Source organism: Chiloscyllium plagiosum, chromosome 16 (assembly GCF_004010195.1).
Source record: "Chiloscyllium plagiosum isolate BGI_BamShark_2017 chromosome 16, ASM401019v2, whole genome shotgun sequence".
Classification (NCBI taxonomy): domain Eukaryota; kingdom Metazoa; phylum Chordata; class Chondrichthyes; order Orectolobiformes; family Hemiscylliidae; genus Chiloscyllium; species Chiloscyllium plagiosum.
Window position 1 is genome coordinate 27,443,473 of NC_057725.1, and position 18,339 is coordinate 27,461,811.

General features: G+C 40.7%; 1 protein-coding gene across 1 annotated transcript in view; it reads left to right on the top strand.

Annotated features, from left to right (window-relative positions):
• Positions 1-17,797, top strand: part of LOC122557712 (spondin-1-like) — a 325,902-nt gene extending 308,105 nt beyond the window's left edge. The window contains exons 13-16 of the mRNA XM_043705605.1: positions 5,381-5,548; positions 7,246-7,410; positions 14,674-14,937; positions 16,866-17,797. Of these exons, the coding sequence (XP_043561540.1) occupies positions 5,381-5,548; positions 7,246-7,410; positions 14,674-14,937; positions 16,866-17,029 (761 nt within the window). The 3' untranslated portion in view covers positions 17,030-17,797. The remainder of the gene's footprint in view (positions 1-5,380; positions 5,549-7,245; positions 7,411-14,673; positions 14,938-16,865) is intronic.
• Positions 17,798-18,339: the final 542 nt, after the last annotated feature.

The window sequence follows — 18,339 nt, forward strand, 5'->3', positions numbered from 1 at the left end:
GGCTAACCTGCAGGATAGTGAATGGTACAAACATCATCTTTTTCAAAGAGCCAGTGGAAGATACTTGGCCTCTTTCTGTGCTGTAATTTCTACCATTGCAGAATTAGAGTATACGACTTGGCTCCTTTCTCCTCTATCTGATTATCTTAACAGACTATGGAAAAAAGCATCATAGTTAGAGACACCACCTAGTACATGCAGAAAGTGGTCATTTAGATTGCTCAGTGTCTCATTCTTTCCCCCTATCCAAGCACATTTTCCATTTAAGTATTAGCTTCTATTGATTCACTTCCCACCATTTTATCAGGCAATGTATTCAAAATCTTCACCATCCATTTTGTAAGAAGTTCTCATGTCTGGTTTCTTTGCCATTTCCATTAAATCCAGGATTTTGTGGATATCAATGTTTCTGCCATTGGAAACCGTTTCTCCTTAACTTCCATACCAAATCCCTTCATGATCTTAAACAATTCCATCAAATCTCCTCGTACCTTTCCCTGCACTAAAGACCTTCTCCAACCCTGTCCATGTAGCTGTCAACCTTTGAAGCCAGTCTAGTAAACATCACTTGCATTCTCTCCAAATCTTTCACGCCCTGCTTAAAGGGAGATGCGCTGATTTAGACACGGTACCAGGAAATCGTACACAAGTGGTCTGAATGATTTTTTTTATATTTGTTTCACAAATCTTCTTGGTTTCTCTATTCTAAGCCTTTTTTTCTAATGAGGACCAGGCTTACTAATTGCAGAGCGTGATTTACTAAAATTGGCCATTCCGCTTAAGCTTAACAACCATTTCAATTGAGAAAGAAATGAAATCTTGCATTTGTGTAACACCTTCCTCAATCTCAGGAAATCCCAAAACACTTTGCAGCTAATAAATGACATGTGAAGTAGTCGTTTGTAAACACAGAGTTTGAGTCACTGCTGAAAAGGATCGGTTTTGTAGAAGTTTTTTTTTGTCACTCTGCGGGACAATTCCTTTTACATTGATTTTTCTTGTGAATTGCCGTGATAAGTGCAAGATAAAAAGCTTTGACAAAATGTGTCTTTTTTCGTCAATATATTTGAAATGTAATTGCTCTTATAATGTAGGATCAACAATCGTTAGATTAACAATAAAACAAAATTGAAGGAAAGTGTTAAATAAAAATGAAATGAAATGCCGATGCTGTAAATCCAAAACAAAAATAGAAGCCGCTGGAAAAGCTCAGCAAGTCTGGCAGCATCTGTGCAGAGAAATCAGAGTTAATATTTCGGACCGATGACACTTCCTCAGAACCGATGTTAGTGAAGAAAATGTCAGTTAATGTGCAGAAGATAGGATGTCAGGAGGGGATAATGAGTGAACGATGGGTAGGCATAGAGACCAAAGAGAGAGAAGAACAGACAAAGGAGTGGGTAAGGAATGCTGTTGTAGTCTGGCGTACTGATGTCTACATACCTCTACCTCTCAGATACTTCCTCTCATCTCCCCCGGACCAAACCCCACCATGGCACATCAGGCCATTGTATCAACTATGGTCACTGACCTCATTCCCTGCAACTGTCTCCAAGCTGTTGACCCCCAACCCCCGACAGCTCGCTTCTGAAACTCCACAAACAGGACTGCTTGAGCAGACCCATTATTTCAGCCTGCATCTGCCCCACTCAACTTCTCTCTTCCTACCTTGACTCAGTCTTTTCTCCCCAGTCCAACCCCTGCCCACGTGCATCCATGATTCCTCTAACGCTTTACGCCAGTTTCAGGATTTCTAATTTGCAGGCTCCAGCTGCCTCCTCTTTACCAAGTGCGTGCAATATCTCTACACGTTCAACCCCCACCAGGATGGTCTCAGGGCTCACCGTTTCTTCTGAGAGCAAAGGCCTGAACCATCCCCACCCACCACCACCCTCCACTGCTTGGCCGATCCCTCAACATCTTTTTTAACTCATCTAATTTTCTTCAGGTCATGGGGTTGTCATGGGTAACCACATGAGCCCCGTTATGCCTGACTCTTTGTGGGGTAAGTGGTACATTCCTTGTCCCAGTCCTATCCCAGCCCCCACACACAACTCTTTCTCCAATATATGGATGATATGATCAGTACTGCTTCCCTCTCTCGTCCGGAATTGGCAAAGTTAAAATGGATTTTGCTTCCAATTTCCGCCCATCCTCGCTTTCACCTGGTCTATCTCTGACCCCTCACTTCCCTTCTTCAACATCTCTGTTTCCATTTCTGAGGATAGACTGGTCATTAATATCCACCATAAACCCACCAATTCCCACAGCCATCTGGACTATACATTCTTGCATCTTGTTTCCTGCAAAGAATCCATTCCATTCTCCCAGTTCCTCCTTCTCGTTTGCAAATGTTCCGATGAGGCCAACTTCTAGAAATGTCCACCTTCTTCCTCAGCCAAGGATTCCCCAACACTGGTGTCGACAGGGCCCTAAACCCATTCTGATTTATCTCTCCCACTTTCGCCCTCACGCCTCTCTTCCCTCCTGCAACAGCAATAGGTCTCCCTTGTTCTTACCTATCAATCTACCAGCATCCACTTCCAGAAGACTGTTAGCTGCCATTTCCACTATCTCCAGCGAGATGCCACCACCAGGTACACTTTCCACTCCTCTCCTTTGTCCGCCTTCCACAGGGACTGTTCTCTCTAGGACACCCTGGTCCAGCCTTCCTTCACTACAGCTGCTGAAGGTGTAATACCTGCCCATTTACCTCCTCCCTCCTCTGCATCCAAGGGCCCAAACAGACCTTTCAGGTGAAGCAGCATTTTACTTGCACTTATCACAATCTAGAGTCAAAAAATGTGGTGCTGGAAAAACACAGCAGGTCAGGCAGCATCTGAGGAGCAGGAGAGTCAATGTTTCAGGCATAAGCCCTTCATCAAGAATGTTACAATCTCATTTAGTGCATTCACTGCTCACAATGTAGCTTCTCTACATCGGGGAAACGACGCATAGACTGGTGACTACTTTGCAGAACATTTGTTCTGCCCACAAAAGAAAGACCTTGAACATCTAGATGCCTGCCACTTTAACACACCACCCTGTTCCCTGGCCAACATCTCTGTCTCAGGCTTGCTTCTGTGTTCCAGTGAAGCTCAGTGCAAGCTGGAAGAACAGCACCTCATTTTGCACTTGGGGACCCTGACGCCCTCCGGACTCAATATCAAGTTCAATAATTTTAGGGCATGACCTCTCCCATGTCCTAACCCCCTATCCCACACGCCAGGCCTTGTTATCACATGGTTTGCCATTGCACAGTACCTATTGTTAGCCACTACCAGTCTCCATTAACAGTTATTCACCCTCCTAGCCAGATTATTATCTACTCCATTGTCAGAACAACTGCCTCTTTTGTCCATTTCCCCACCTATTGTTTACTCCTTATCCCCTTTCCAACCCTACCTTCTGCATATAAACCGACATGGTTTGGCCCCATTTGGAGTACTGTGTCCAGTTTTGGTCCCCACACCTCAGGAAGGACATACTGAAATTCAGAACAGAAATGCAGAGACATTTCTTCAGCCAGAGAGGGTGGGCCTGTGGAATTCATTGCCACAGAGTGCAGTGGAGGCTGGGACGCTAAATGTCTTCAAGGCAGAAATTGATAAATTCTTGATGTCACAAGGAATTAAGGGCTACGGGGAGAATGCGGGTAAGTGGAGTTGAAATGCTCATCAGCCATGATTGAATGGCGGAGTGGACTCGATGGGCCAAATGGCCTTACTTCCGCTCCTATGTCTTATGGTCTTATGGACATTTTCCTAGTTACCACAAGTTCTGAGGGAGGGTCACTAGATCTGAAACAGTAACTATGACTTCTCTTCACTGCTGCCAGAGCTACTGAGCTTATCTAGCACCTTCTGTTTTTGTTTTTGAAGATAAATGTTGTTGTGTAAGGTAATTGTTCTGAAGCAGAACAATTGTTCATGTTACATTCAGCACTGGCCAACCTTACGATATCATGTCGTCTCTGGGTGCAGGCAGTTGAACATAATGACTTAAGAAACAGGAACTGGAATAGACCATTCAGCCCCTCATACCTGCCCTGCCATTTTAATACAATCGTGGTTGATCTACCCCAGGCCTCAGTTCCTCTTTCATACTGACTCATTAGAGCCCTCAAATCTACAATGTTTCAAAAATCTTACAGCCTGATATATCCATGATTGCCATATATTTAACATTAATGCAAGAAGTATGACCTTTTATGTCAATTCTCAACTTTTCCTTCTGCTTCTTCAGTCTGTCTTGAGCCCAAACTCAGTATGGCATCAATCTGCATGCTAAAACTCTACGTGCCTGATCCAGGATTCCAAGATTTAGAACAGACTTTTACAATCATGGGTTTGTAAGCTAGGGAGGGGTAAAATGCCTCAGTTGGCTTTCCTGCCACCTTCCCACCTGTCCCTGACCTGTCTACAATTTCCTTTTGGGAAAAAGTGAGGTCTGCAGATGCTGGAGATCAGAGCTGAAAATGTGTTGCTGGAAAAGCGCAGCAGGTCAGGCAGCATCCAGGGAACAGGAGAATCGACGTTTCGGGCATAAGCCCTTCTTCAGGAAAGTTTTGGACCCTTTCCTGAAGAAGGGCTTATGCCCGAAACGTCGATTCTCCTGTTCCCTGGATGCTGCCTGACCTGCTGCGCTTTTCCAGCAACACATTTTCAGCTACAATTTCCTTTTGCAATGGAGCTGACAGCTTTTTGAGGTAACCATTCCAACTCGGTGAGTAGTGTAAGTCCTGACTTCAGCCAATTCTGTTCAATTGCTGTGGGATTGCTGTGATCAGTGTGAATTCATTCTCCATTGACTCTTCTTTTGATGAGGTGAAAAACTTGGAGTAGAGGGAAGTAGAAAGCTGGAGATGTTTGGGGAGTGACTTCCATACTCAAAGTTTGGGTATTGAAGCCATGACCTCCAATAGCAGATTGATTAAAATCAGGAATGTTCAAGAGGGAGAAATTGGAGGATCACTGCAGGCACAGAATGTTGTAGAATTGCAGGAGGCCACTGTGGGCATTGAGTGATTTGGAAAATTTCAAGATGTTACCAGACCAGGATCTACAGTATGTCAGTGAGAGCAGGAGCTGATGAGCAAATGTTACGATATGGGCATTAGAGTTTGGTTCAGTTAAAGTTTACAGAAAATGTAGATGGGAGGCCATTCAGGGGAGAATTGGTAATGATGAAGGTTCCAGAATCAGATTGACTGAGCCACGGAGGGAGGTTTGAAAGTGCATATTCTTGATGATGGAGAGGATCGGAAGTTTGGAGTTAAACTCAGAATGGAAGTGAACACGGAGACTACAATCATGTATATATCTATTGATGAATTACTGCTTTATTCCTCATTGATCTCCTCTTCTTCCCCTGACTTTAGCATCAAATACGTGCTTTGTGACGGAGTGGGGAGAATGGGAGGAGTGCAGTGCGAGCTGTGGGATGGGCACCAAAAGAAGGCAGAGAATGGTCAAGATGCATCCATCAGATGGATCCATGTGTAAAGTGGAAACAGTACAAATGGAGAAATGTGGAATGCCAGACTGTCGTAAGTATAGGGGCCACATAAGAACCAAGGCTTTGAATCCCAAAGTAACTCTCAAAGCTTCAATCAAATTGCAAATATTTCATATAATAGTTTTTTTTTAAATTGAGCTAGCTCTTCATTGATTATAATTATAAGATAACTTATTCAACATAATTGTAGCAAACTGATAAAATTTAAAACTGAAAAATTAATATATCTTTTTCAATCAATATTGTTGTCATTTATAACAACAGTCAAGTACAGGAAACTCCTTCAAACTATTCTCTCCAATCAGACTGTAGTTTATTTTGATAGATTGCTACCTGTGGAGTTAACATGGATGAATAGTGACTGTCCAATTTCTTAACCTTTATAGTCTTTGTGCTCAGTTATTGTGCTATTCCCCTGAGCAGAATAAGATAATGATGGCTTTAAAATGGGATCATTAGTAATGTGGCTGATGACATTTTGACAGTGGCCTATTGTCAGCTGATCATATTCGTGGAGAGATTACGATCTCATCACTATTGATGGATTAATGTCATTTGTTGTTTGTTATGTACTGGCCTGTCATAACAAAAGATACTTAGAAGCGAAGTTGGTCCACTGAAAAATACAAAAATGACTGACTTCACCCGCATAACTTCTAAATTGGTAGCACACTGTCTTCTAAAACCTCACAATCCAGTGCTTCAAAATCAAGCAAGCTAGTCTTACTTGTGCTTTGTTTTACTTGTTTACTGGTTTGTCCTTTTTTTTTATTCATGTGGGCCAGGAGGTACAGAAAGGAGTTATCCTTTATCTTGTGCCTCATCGGTGGATAAAGCCAAACCCGAAGACCAAGAACTCTTAGAATCTACAAATCAATCGCAACATGCCTTTGAACTTTGGAAGGGCTAAATTTTCATTCTACGCCTAAGTGCAAGCAGATCAGAAGCTCATTTTGCACCCCATTTGATTTTCATTAGCTTTAGTGGAAGCTTTCCTGTGATGTAATATATGACTATGTTCTTGAAAGGCCACTTTGCATTTATTTTCACAGCAGAGGAAAAGGATATGACTGATAAAAGTGAAACTGTTAAACAAATAAAAGGAAAGTCTTGTTGGGCCGTTCAGCCCAACAAGTCAATAACTGTGGCCAAAATGATAATGAGGTAAATAACGGGACTTAAGAAAGGTAACTTTTCAGGATCTAATCACACACCACCTCAGGGTACTAAAAGGAACAGATGAGTAAATTGTGAAAGCTTTAGTCATTGTGCCTATGTGTACCTCTTCTCCAGTGCTATGTAACAATTAACCCAGATGTCAATTAACCTGCCATTTTAACTCAAAAATGTACAGTTGATCACCGCTGATCAATATTAAGTAATTTTAAGTCACTTCATTTATTAATTTCCCCCCATGCTTTGGGATCACTATCCATTTCAGAAACAGAGGTATGCTGAAACTAAACACACAGCCTAAAAATTCCACAGAAAAGGGAGTGGGGCAAGCACTTGTGAAAATTCAAATGAGATTTTTTTTGACAATGTTTAACACTGAGCTCTATTAACTAATCAAAACTTTGGAGATGGTTAGGTCATCTGAGTTTATGAAGTGCTGATGAGGAAACTTTGTGGAGAAATGGTTCACTTCGGAAACGTTAATCTGCATTAAGGTTAAAATTCGGCAGATTAGACTTGGATTGCCAACAACTGTTTTGTATTTGCTGTCAGAGACAATTCCCTGTATGCTGACTCCTTGGTCAGACTGGAGTGACTGTAGCGTTACATGTGGGATTGGCATGAGGTCACGGTGGAGAATGCTGAAATCCCCAGCCGAGGTGGGGGAATGCAACGAGGAGTTGGAACAGGTGGAGAAGTGCATGTTGCCAGAATGTCGTAAGTAGAAGTTTCACTTTTCACACATAGAAATACATTGAATTTGCTCATCTAGTTAAGTCAAATACACCACATCAACCTATTCCTATCCTACTTCAGCTAACACTGTCATCAGAACCTTCTAGTCATTTCTTTCTCATGTATAGATTAAAAAAAGATCCTGACAGCGTGGAAGCAGGCCGTTCAGCCCAACAAGTCCACACAAATTCTCCGACAAACATCCTACCCAAAACGCTTCCTCCCCCCCCCCATAACTCTGCATTTTCCATGGCTAATCCATCTAAGCAACACATCCCTGGACATTATGTGCAATTTAGCATGGCCAATCCACCTAACCTGCACATCTTTGGACTGTGGGAGGGAAGACTCGAGCACCCGGAGGAAACCCACGCAGATATGGGGAGAATGTGCAAACTCCACACATTCAGTCACCCGAGACTGGAATTGAACCTGGGACCCTGGTGCTGTGAGGCAGCAGTGCTAACCACTGAGCCACCCTTCTTAAAGGAATCTATACTTCAATTACTTCCTATAGTGATGAACTCTACATTCTAACTACTCTTTGACTAAAGAAGATTTCACTGATTTGTTAATTAGATTTTTTTCTGACTATGGGTGCAATTTTCTATTCCCTGAAAGTGTCGATGAAGATGGGAAGGGCAAAAAATTGGCCAAGAACATCTGGAGAGACACTTGCTCCTCTCCACCACCTTAACGATTGAATTCTGTACGAGAAGGCCTGTTGGTGACCTTTTCTACCTGTCATCAAATCAGGCCCTGAACTAGTGGATTAACAGTCAGCGAAGATACTCAACACTCCAATGGCCTGATGAGAGCCTCCGACAGCTGAACTACGCAACGGTTTACCCAAAGGGGAAACTGAACCAACTTCTATGCCAAGTTTAGGGGTGCACTTCATCTTTCCCCAGTCTGGTGGCAACCAGGAACAGGGATGGGCTTGGCCATGGGGTTGGCCATTGAAAGCCACCCACTTTCCCTTGTATTCAATGCCCGTGACCCATCTCCCTCTAAGTCCACTACTCCTGGCGCACCAACCCCTGCCTCAAAATGCACTTACCCACTTGCCAGTGCACCCCTTCATGACTGTGCATGATAGGATGACCAGCAATACTCTTAATCGCTTTAAGATTCCTAGTCTTCCTTTGGCATCTGGCAGTTTCTGGCAGAGAAGGACAACAGTGGCAAGGCTCCAGAGTGGACAGAACGATCACCAGACAAACTTAAATGCCTAACTAGTGGCAGTTTTTCTCAGCAATTGATCCTTCTGAAGTTGCTTGCCCAATATTTAGTATACAGAGCTCTTTGGAAGGCTTTGTGGCTCAGTGGTTAGCACTGCTGCCTCACAGCACCAGGGACTGGGTTTGATTCCTGCCTTGGGCAACTGTCTGTGTTGAGTTTGCATATTGTCCCATGTCTGTGTGGGTTTCCTCTGGGTGCTCTGGTTTCCTCCTACAGTCCAAAGATGTTCAGGTCAGGTGAATTGGCCATGCTAAATTGCCCATAGGGTTAGGTGCATTAGTTAGGGGCAAATGTTAGGGAACAGGTCTGGGTGGGTTACTCTTCTGAGGGTCAAGTGGACTTGTTGGGCTGAAGGGCCTGTTTCCATACTGTAAGGAATCTAATCTAAATTCTGGCCTACTTATGATCCCTAGGTTTGGAATCTCTGCACAAGTGGAAACCACCATCTCTGCATTTACCCTCTTGAACACTCGATTGAGAATCACTTACTGTTCCTCAGTTACTGAAGCAGTCTGTGCCCCAGTGCAGCAAGAGCTGCACAACATTCAGGCTGCTAATAGCAACTCGCATTCAAAATGCAAAAGTGCCAGGCAACATTCATCTCCAACAAGGCAGCATCCAACTATAACCTCTAGACATTCGACGACATTACCATCAATGAATGTCCCACTATCCTGGGGGATACATTCACTAGAAATTAAACTAGACTGGGCACATAATGCTGTGACTTCAGGAGAGGGTCAAAGGTTGAGAATTCTGCAGCAAGTGACTCATCTGTTGATTGCCCAAAACATGCTCACCATCTACAAAGCACAAGTCAAGAGTATGATAGAATATTTTCCACTGGGCTTGATATTTAAAGTTCCAACAACACTTAAGAAGCCCAAGACAAACCAACCTGCTGCATTGGCATCTCATTTAACACAGAGAACATATACATCCTCCACCATCAGCATTCAGTGGCTGCAATGTGTCCTGTCAGCAGGATACCCTGCAGCAAATCATGAAGGCTCCTTAGCCAACACTTTTTCCAAACCTGCAATCAGTAGCACCTAGAAGGGCAAGGACAGCAAATACATGGGAACACCACCACCTGAAAATTCTCCTCAAAGTCCCATCCCGACTTGCAACAATACCACAATTCCTTTACTGTCACTGAGTCAAAATCTAAGATCTCCTTTCCAAGCAGCACTTTGGGTGTACCTAAATCACTGCAGCAGTTCAAGAAGGCAGCTCACCATCATGTTCACAAGGGAGTTTAGGGATGAGAAATAAATTCTGACCTAGCCAGCAATGCCCACATCCCAGAGTGATTCGTATATATTTTAAAACTAGTCATTTTAGCATAATGGATTTTGAACTCATGGCATGTCGGTTTTTGTGTATATGACACTGCTTAATGATTAACCTGTGATTTCAGGAGAAATTATTTTCATTAAACCAGTATGAATGTGTGTCCCAGGCTGATAATAGGGACTTGTTTACATTGAGTAAATTTTATGAACAGATGGAATAAATATTAATTTACTTTTTGTTTTGAAAGATCAGAAATTTTTTTGTCCTAGTTAAAGTCAGATATATGAAATAGGTTATCTGAGAGAAAGGTGTTAGTTTAGGCAAGTTAGAAAAAAGGTTATCTCAGTGTAAGGTTGGTTGGTCCTATCGCATTTCCGACGCCCCTCCCTCAAGTCCCTCCTCCCTACCTTTTATCTTAGCCTGCTGGACAAACTTTCCTCATTCCTGAAGAAGGGCTTATGCCCGAAACGTCGATTCTCCTGTTCCCTGGATGCTGCCTGACCTGTTGCGCTTTTCCAGCAACACATTTTCAGCTCCCTACCACTGATGTCAGACTCACCGGTCTATAATTACCTGGATTATCCCTGCTACCCTTCTTAAACAAGAGGACAACAGTCGCAATTCTCCAGTCCTCCAGGACCTCACCCATGTTCACGGATGCTGCAAAAAATCTGTTCAGGCCCCAGCTATTTCCTCTCTCTCTTCCCTCAGGACTCTGGGACAGATCCCATCCGGACCTGGAGGCTTGTCCACCTTAATGCCTTTTAGAATGCCCAACACTTCTTCCCTCCTTATGCTGACTTAACCTAGAGTAATTAGACATCTATCCCTAACCTCCATATCCATCATATCCCTTTCCTCCGTGAATACCGACACAAAGTATACATTAAGAATCTCACCCATTTTCTGTGACTCCAGCATAACTTCACTCCTTTGTCCTTGAGTGGGCCAACCCTTTCTCTAGTTACCCTCTTGCTTTTTATGTATGAATAAGGAAGAATATCTTTGCTATAGAGGGAGTGTAGCGAATGTTTAGCAAATTGATTCCTGGGATAGCACGACTGACGTATGAGGAGAGATTAAATCAGTTACGATCATATTCACTGGAGTTTAGAAGAATGAGGGTGGATTCTTCTCGAAACCTGTAAAATTCTAACAGGACTAGACATGGTAGATGCAGGAAAACCTTTTGGCATTGAGTTGAGAAGATATTTCTTTACCCAGAGAACGATGAATCTCTCTAATTCATTATCATAGAAAGTGGTTGAGGCCAAAATATTGTGTGTTCAGGAAGGAACTCTTGTGTCTAAAGGGATCAATGTATATGGGGGGCAGGTACGGTAAGGTTATTGACCTTGATAACAAAGCATGGTCATAATAAATGGCACAGCAGGATGGAGAGGTCAAATGGCCTAATCCAGCTCCTGTCTTCTCTATCTCTATGTTACTATGAAAGTGAGGAAAAAGAAAAGCCGAGGGAGAATGAAATTCTTTTTAAAAAACTAGATCTCCAAAATTTAGAAAGCATGAGTTGACCAAAGAAAAACTGTGCTGAAAATGTGTTGCTGGTAAAGCACAGCAGGTCAGGCAGCATCCAAGGAACAGGAGAATCGACGTTTCGGGCATAAGCCCTTCATCAGGAATGAGGAAACTGTGTAAAGTTTCCTCAAAGAAAAACTGTGTAAAGCAGGAAGAAGGAAATAATATCTTGGAAGATGATTCCAATTCCCAACAAGCATTTCCCATGGGTGGCACGGTGGCACAGTGGTTAGTTCTGCTGCCTCACAGCACCTGAGACCCGGGTTCAATTCCCGCCTCAGGCGACTGACTGTGTGGAGTTTGCACGTTCTCCCCGTGTCTGTGTGGGTTTCCTCCAGGTGCTCCGGTTTCCTCCCACAGTCCAAAGATGTGCAGGTCAGGTGAATTGGCCATGCTAAATTGCCCGTGTGTTAGGTGGGGGATGGATGTGGGGTATGGGTGGGTTGCGCTTCGGCGGGTCGGTGTGGACTTGTTGGGCCGAAGGGCCTGTTTCCACGCTGTAATGTAATCTAATCTATTTGATTTAATGAAGAACTTACACTTAATTAGGATGGAGTCGAAAGGTATTTTATTTCATTTGAGAAGGCAGCTGGACAGGTGAAGTGGAGAAAAAAGGTTTCAACATTCATGTTGCAGAATGCTTTGACAGGCACAGCTCTGACTGTTCATGTGAGTTTGCCAGAAGAACAATCTGCAGATTAAGAAGATGTCAAAAATGAAACACTCAATGCTATGACCTTGTGCCTAAAGCTTATCAATTAAAATTTTAGACTACAAGAAGCAAATTTTATCAGACATTTGTAGACCGTGCAAGGGAGAAAAAAAATGCCATGGGATCAGTGGATTAGATCACTCAAGCTAAAAGAAAAAAAATGAGAATGTGAATAAGGAAAATTCTGATTGTGGGAGAATTCAGAAATAGCATTCCTTCAAGCTTAGAAACCTATTGAGATAACTGTCAAGTATTAAAGATCAGAGAGCAACAGTACAGGCATGTACCAATGGTATCTCACACACAGAGGTAAAGAAATAGTCAAATGGAAATCCACAAGGAAATTGGAAGAATGATATCTGCGACTCAAAGAGTTACTAGTTATAGAGACCAAACTGAAGGACTCCAAAGCAGTAAAAGAGGAATAACAGTAAGCAAAAAATGATAAAAGTAAATTAACATGCTTCCATTGTAATATGAATGGACATAGCAAAGCTAATTGTTATAGATTAAATAGGAAATTAGTTTCAGTAGTCAGAACATCTAAGTAATCTTCAAAAAAGAAGCAACAAGAAGAAAAGTAGATACTAAAACCATTGCAGTAGTACAAAAAAAACACATGTTTTCTTATAATGTATTTAAAAGGGAGAGATGACTCAGATAGTCACAAGAATTGTTCTTCCAATTTTGACAAGGAGAATCAGATCACTGGAGGTTCAGATTATTTTATCTCAAAAAGGGAATATTTCCTTATGTATAAATTAAGGAGGTAAACCAATAAAGCTATTGAGGGACAATGGAGCAAGTCAGTCACTGATGCAAGCAGATGATGCTATTTGTTTTCCAGAGGGGTTTAATTATTAACTTATCACTATTTCTGAAGCTGTGGGTTTTTTTAAAACCAATGTGAGAAAAGGTGGTAATGGAGATTTTCTTGCATTTAACAAATGTATTAGGTTAAAACCCTCAGGCGTTATTCAAACTGGAGAAAGTTTAAGTTTAATCAAAGAAGAGACTACCAAGCTCTCAAGACCAGGCTTTGAAAAAACAGTCAAATTAAACTTAGAGATGTGATAGAGAACTGAACTCTTTCTGGTTAGTGTTGCGATCGATGGGATTGTATTTTCAAGAATGTAATAAAATCTTTTGATTTGTATTATATGAAATTATTTGGTTTATTCTATCATCTTCTGCATAATAAACATTTATTGTTAAAACAAATCTGCAGGAGCGAACACAAGACAATCATAACTAAGACAAATTACAATTTGAAAGCTGGACATTAAGAGAATAGAAAATACTCTGTTAAGACCTTAAAAGGGTGCACAGGAAAATTACAGGCTGAAATTATGGATGGGGAACGTCAGTGATGTAGAGAGACTGGAGAAACTGGGGTTAATCTCCCTCGGTCAGGGGAAATGAATAGAGGTGTTCAAAATCATGAGGTACTTTGATATGTCAGATAAAATGAAAGAAAGGTCAGTAAAAAGGACTTAAGATAATTATGGGGGCAAAAGAAACAGACAGGAATTTAAGGCTTCTTTTGTACAATTTGTTCTGTTACGAAAGGAGTGAAGTGTGATGGAAACAGATTTCACAGGGAAATTGGATAATTATTTGAAAAAGAAAATAGTACAAAACTATGTGGAGGGGAAGAACAGTGGGAGAGGAAGAATTAATTGGATAATATTGACAAAGAACACACTGTGCCAAATGTTGGGAGGATATGGATTTATACGTTTACAAGCTCCCAACAATGAACAATTAAGAGTAGTAACTTGTGCAATGACTTTCATTGATTCAGAGAACGATAAGGCACAGAAGGAGACCATTCACCCCATTATTCTTTGATCCTAGCAAAGAATCTGGAGACCAGGGATAGTATGCAGGAGAGAAATTTAAAGCAGAGAGAGTAAACAGGGAAAAAACAATCAGAAGCACAAATGCTTTAGTGGCAATGGAAGAGTGAAGAAAGATAAGTGATGGAGAGGGAAAGAAGCTGAGGACTTGAGAGAAGAAAATTATTTTCTAGATCAACAATTTTATCTCCTGCTCAGTTCAAGAATGTAAAGGTTCTAGGAAAACAACACAGAAAGGGGACTAATACCACATTATGGACAGATTTGTGGCACAACAGTACTAAGACATGGGAGTTAGTTAACTGTTTTAATTAAAGAAGAAATGTTATTCTCTGTAAGTGTCTGTGCTTTACAGAATTATTATTTCACCCAGCAAACATAAGCACATTATTCATTCTGAGCAGAAAAATGTTCATTTTTTTTAAAGTTTGGGCTTTCTTGAACTGTTTATTCTCATCAGTCATGTTTCACTCGATTCAAAAATTTAGCTTCCCAAGGTGTACAGCTAATTCTGATTTATATTAGGAAACAGTGATTTCTTTTTATTTCACTATGACATGAAAAACACTTACGCTCATCTTTCTTTTTCATTTGCAGCCACTGATTGCATGGTTTCTGAATGGTCAGAATGGTCAGAGTGCAATAAGTCTTGCGGGAAAGGGCATATGATCAGAACCAGGATGATCAAACTGGAGCCGCAGTTTGGGGGAGCATTGTGCCCTGAGACCATCCAACGCAAGAAGTGCAAAGTGCGGAGGTGTTCAAGGAGGCTAAGCGATGAAAAGAGACGTCGCAAAGAAGCTCCCGAAAGGCAAAGGAATAAACAGATTAGGGGTGATCCTGAAATTCCAGAACATATAGGTACCCGAGTTCCTAGTGTTGTTTCAGATACATTACTGAATGAACCTAAAGTTCAAGCATTGTTATTTCTATACCAATATGGAGTTGATGCTGACTTATTATCATGATGTATGTGGTTGAGTGGTGGAGCTGAGTCAGAATTTATCAGTTCAAGACATTAATTTTGAGAATTTTCTTTACCTAACAGTTTAATGAATTGCATTATAGGACCTATAATCTTGTATGGTAACAAAGGTATGTACAGTCTGACATGCTTTTTTCCAGCAAAAGATTTGTAGTGAGGTCTTGCACTGGTTCTGCCATTGATATTGGCTCATTCAGTACTGTGGTCCTCCAACTAACCATGGTTGCAATCAGGTGAGTCTTCCCTGTCTGCACAAAGAAGCTAAAGGGTTACCATTTCGATCATATGCGATTTCAAATGGAGTAGCAATAATCAGAAACAAATTTGGCATTCAGGAACAAGAAATTATTTTTCTTTTAATGCCTTGTTTCCTGTTTGTTTTTCCAAAGTATGGCTGAATTTAAGAACATAAGAAATGGCAGGGAGATAAATGATAGCACCCACTGAACTTACTCCTTCATTCAGTGCAATCATGACTGATCCTCTACGTAATGCTCAAAAGATAAGTGTGACCTAATCTGAATTCTTATCAATTTATTTTCAGTTTAGCTCAGCAGCAATCATTACAGAAATTATTTTTTGTCATCTTCTAGTTGACTCCAGCGTCCTTGAAAGTATTTTTAGCTTTTTGAGTTGAAATAATCCTCAGTAGGACTGACAGTCACATTATCAGTCAACACTAGAGTAAAGGATTGAACTGAGAGGCTAGATGGGATACAGCTGTTGCTTTAGTCCTAAATTAACATTTTGAGTAAATAATGATCTCTAAAATCCATAATCATTGTATCTTGTGATTACCAGCAGAGAAGAAAGCAAATTAGCTGGACCATTTTTTAAAATTTTGGTTCAGGGTTTCCTATGTTCCTTCACATTTCTTTTTGATAGACTGTTTTTATTATTGTGCCTGGTTGATAATTTAATGGAGCGGTTTGTCAATCCATGGAAAAATTCATTAGATTTTCATCCCACTGACTTCAATATAATGAATTGACAATGGATGAATAATTATCAGTTGGAATAATGAGGCAAAAAGGTCCAATGTTCATCAAGCTCATTGTTTTACCATCATTGTAGTCGTGATGATAAGGGAATTATTAGCTTATCACAGTGATCAATCTCTATCATTGAGTCTCTATAGATGCAGACATGAGATGAGAAAGCCTCTTCCCCCATAAACAAAAGTCTGCCTCATTGTTTTTACAAGGATGATACCAAAACAGAGAAGTTACAGCTATCAATGGAGCCTGAGCAAGCTGGAGATGTATTTCCAAAAAACAGAGAAGCTTTTAGACTAGCCTGATTGAGGATGTTGTATTGTTGTACAGATTCCAACCAAGACAGACAGTGTACCTGCTACACTGTACCACTGCACAGTATAATTATAAAACAGCTAGATGAAAATACAATGTATGATGTTCTGGCATAAAGGTCTTCACCTCACGTTCACAGGGAAGTGCAATGGAGTCAATACAATTCAGTCAGTCAACCATGTGTAGAGTTACAATCAATTAATGTAGTTGTAATACCAGTAAGCATAGACCCAGTCAATATTTAAGTCTGAGATCTTATAACAATGAAAATAATTTGTGTTGTTAATACATTTCAAAACAAATGTCTCAACAAGAACCCTCTCTTCATTATATGTTATTCAGGCTAACATGTAGGGAAGCACTCAGACCATATCTTATTGAAAGTGGTGTTGCCCAGTTGTTGTTGCTGTCCAGACCAGGTGTCTAGACATGGCCAAACTTTGACACAATTTTGACCTGCCTTCAGTGCAACTAACTACCTCCCATTTATTTAGGATGCAAGATGAGACCGTGGACAGCATGGACTGATTGTAGCAAGTTCTGTGGGGGAGGCATTCAGGAACGGTTCATGGTCGTCAAGAGAAAATATCGCACCTCCCAGATCACCAGCTGCAAGGACATGAAAGAAATCCGTGCATGCAACGTTCACCCATGTTAGGGAGCGAGGTAACTGTCCTCACCACAAAGAGGTGGACTGCTTTTTTTAAAAAAAAGTGATTGAGAAACTCTTTTGCTCTTTCAGACACAGAACCTTTCTGTATCCCTAACATTTATAAATGTTCCAATGTCACTGTACACACACAGAAACACACACCTCTACCTACACACTAGCACGCAACGCGATTAAAAAGCAATTTGAAATGTTTAACCTGTGGTTATGTTTCCTCTCTAAATTTTTTATGCACTGGTGTGCAGTTTCTTTTTTTCCTGAATTTTAAAACCTTTGCTGTTGTAGCTTTTGGTTGTGAGAAATGATTTTTTTTTAAAATTAAAAATGGTCCATTTATTATATGAGATTTAGATGCCTTATCCAAGGAACATTTGCTGTATGCTCTTTAGTGGTAAGGAGAAGTGTAAAAAAATTAATGAAACTTAACACTTAATTTTTTTTGTCTATTGTCTCATTTCATGTTATCTTTACTGCTGCCCTAGGTGACAGTGTCACAAACGTGTATTCGACCAAAGTCTTTGTGCGAATTTTCAGAAGTTCTTCGATGTTGTTACATTTTTTCTTTGATGAAATATTAATCAGTACACTGAGAGTGTGAGCGAATGCGAGTGTGAACGAGGTCAAATAGTACAAGGCACACCCAGCCTATTTTACTGTTTGTAAAAAAAAAGAAAAAAAATGAAAAATATATAATTTTGATGATGTATTAACTTGTCCAGTTACCATGTTTGACAATAAAACAAAATGGCAATAACATATTTTGTGTTCTCTTATTTTGATTGCTTGGTGAAATAAAAAATCCAGAGATTGTTGAGAACATAGCAGTGTGTGGATCATAAATGCTGTTATTCATATATAATATATAGAAATATATTGATACAATTTAGCCTGCTGTGCCATTTAATATGGCTGATCCTTTATCTCAATACCTGTGAATTAATGGGATGAACAGAGACAATATGAGTTGTGAATTTCCAGAACTTGATGGTTGATTTATGCTGTTGACTTCATTCACTGATATCTCACCCAAGCCCTCCTAGTGAATTTTAAGAATTTTCCAGATCTGAACATTAGTTGACAAATAAACTTGCCACAAAATAAAGAAAGGACTGACATATTTGTTGTGTTGTTCATGACCTCAGGACATTGGGGAACATTTACTGCCAAGGAACTACTTTCGAAGTGTAGTCACTGTCGTAGTGGAGCAGCAGTTAATTTATGCACAGCAAGCTCTGACAACACCAATGCAATAATACTTAGATCATCTGTTTTTTTCCTATTCGTTCATGGGATGTGGG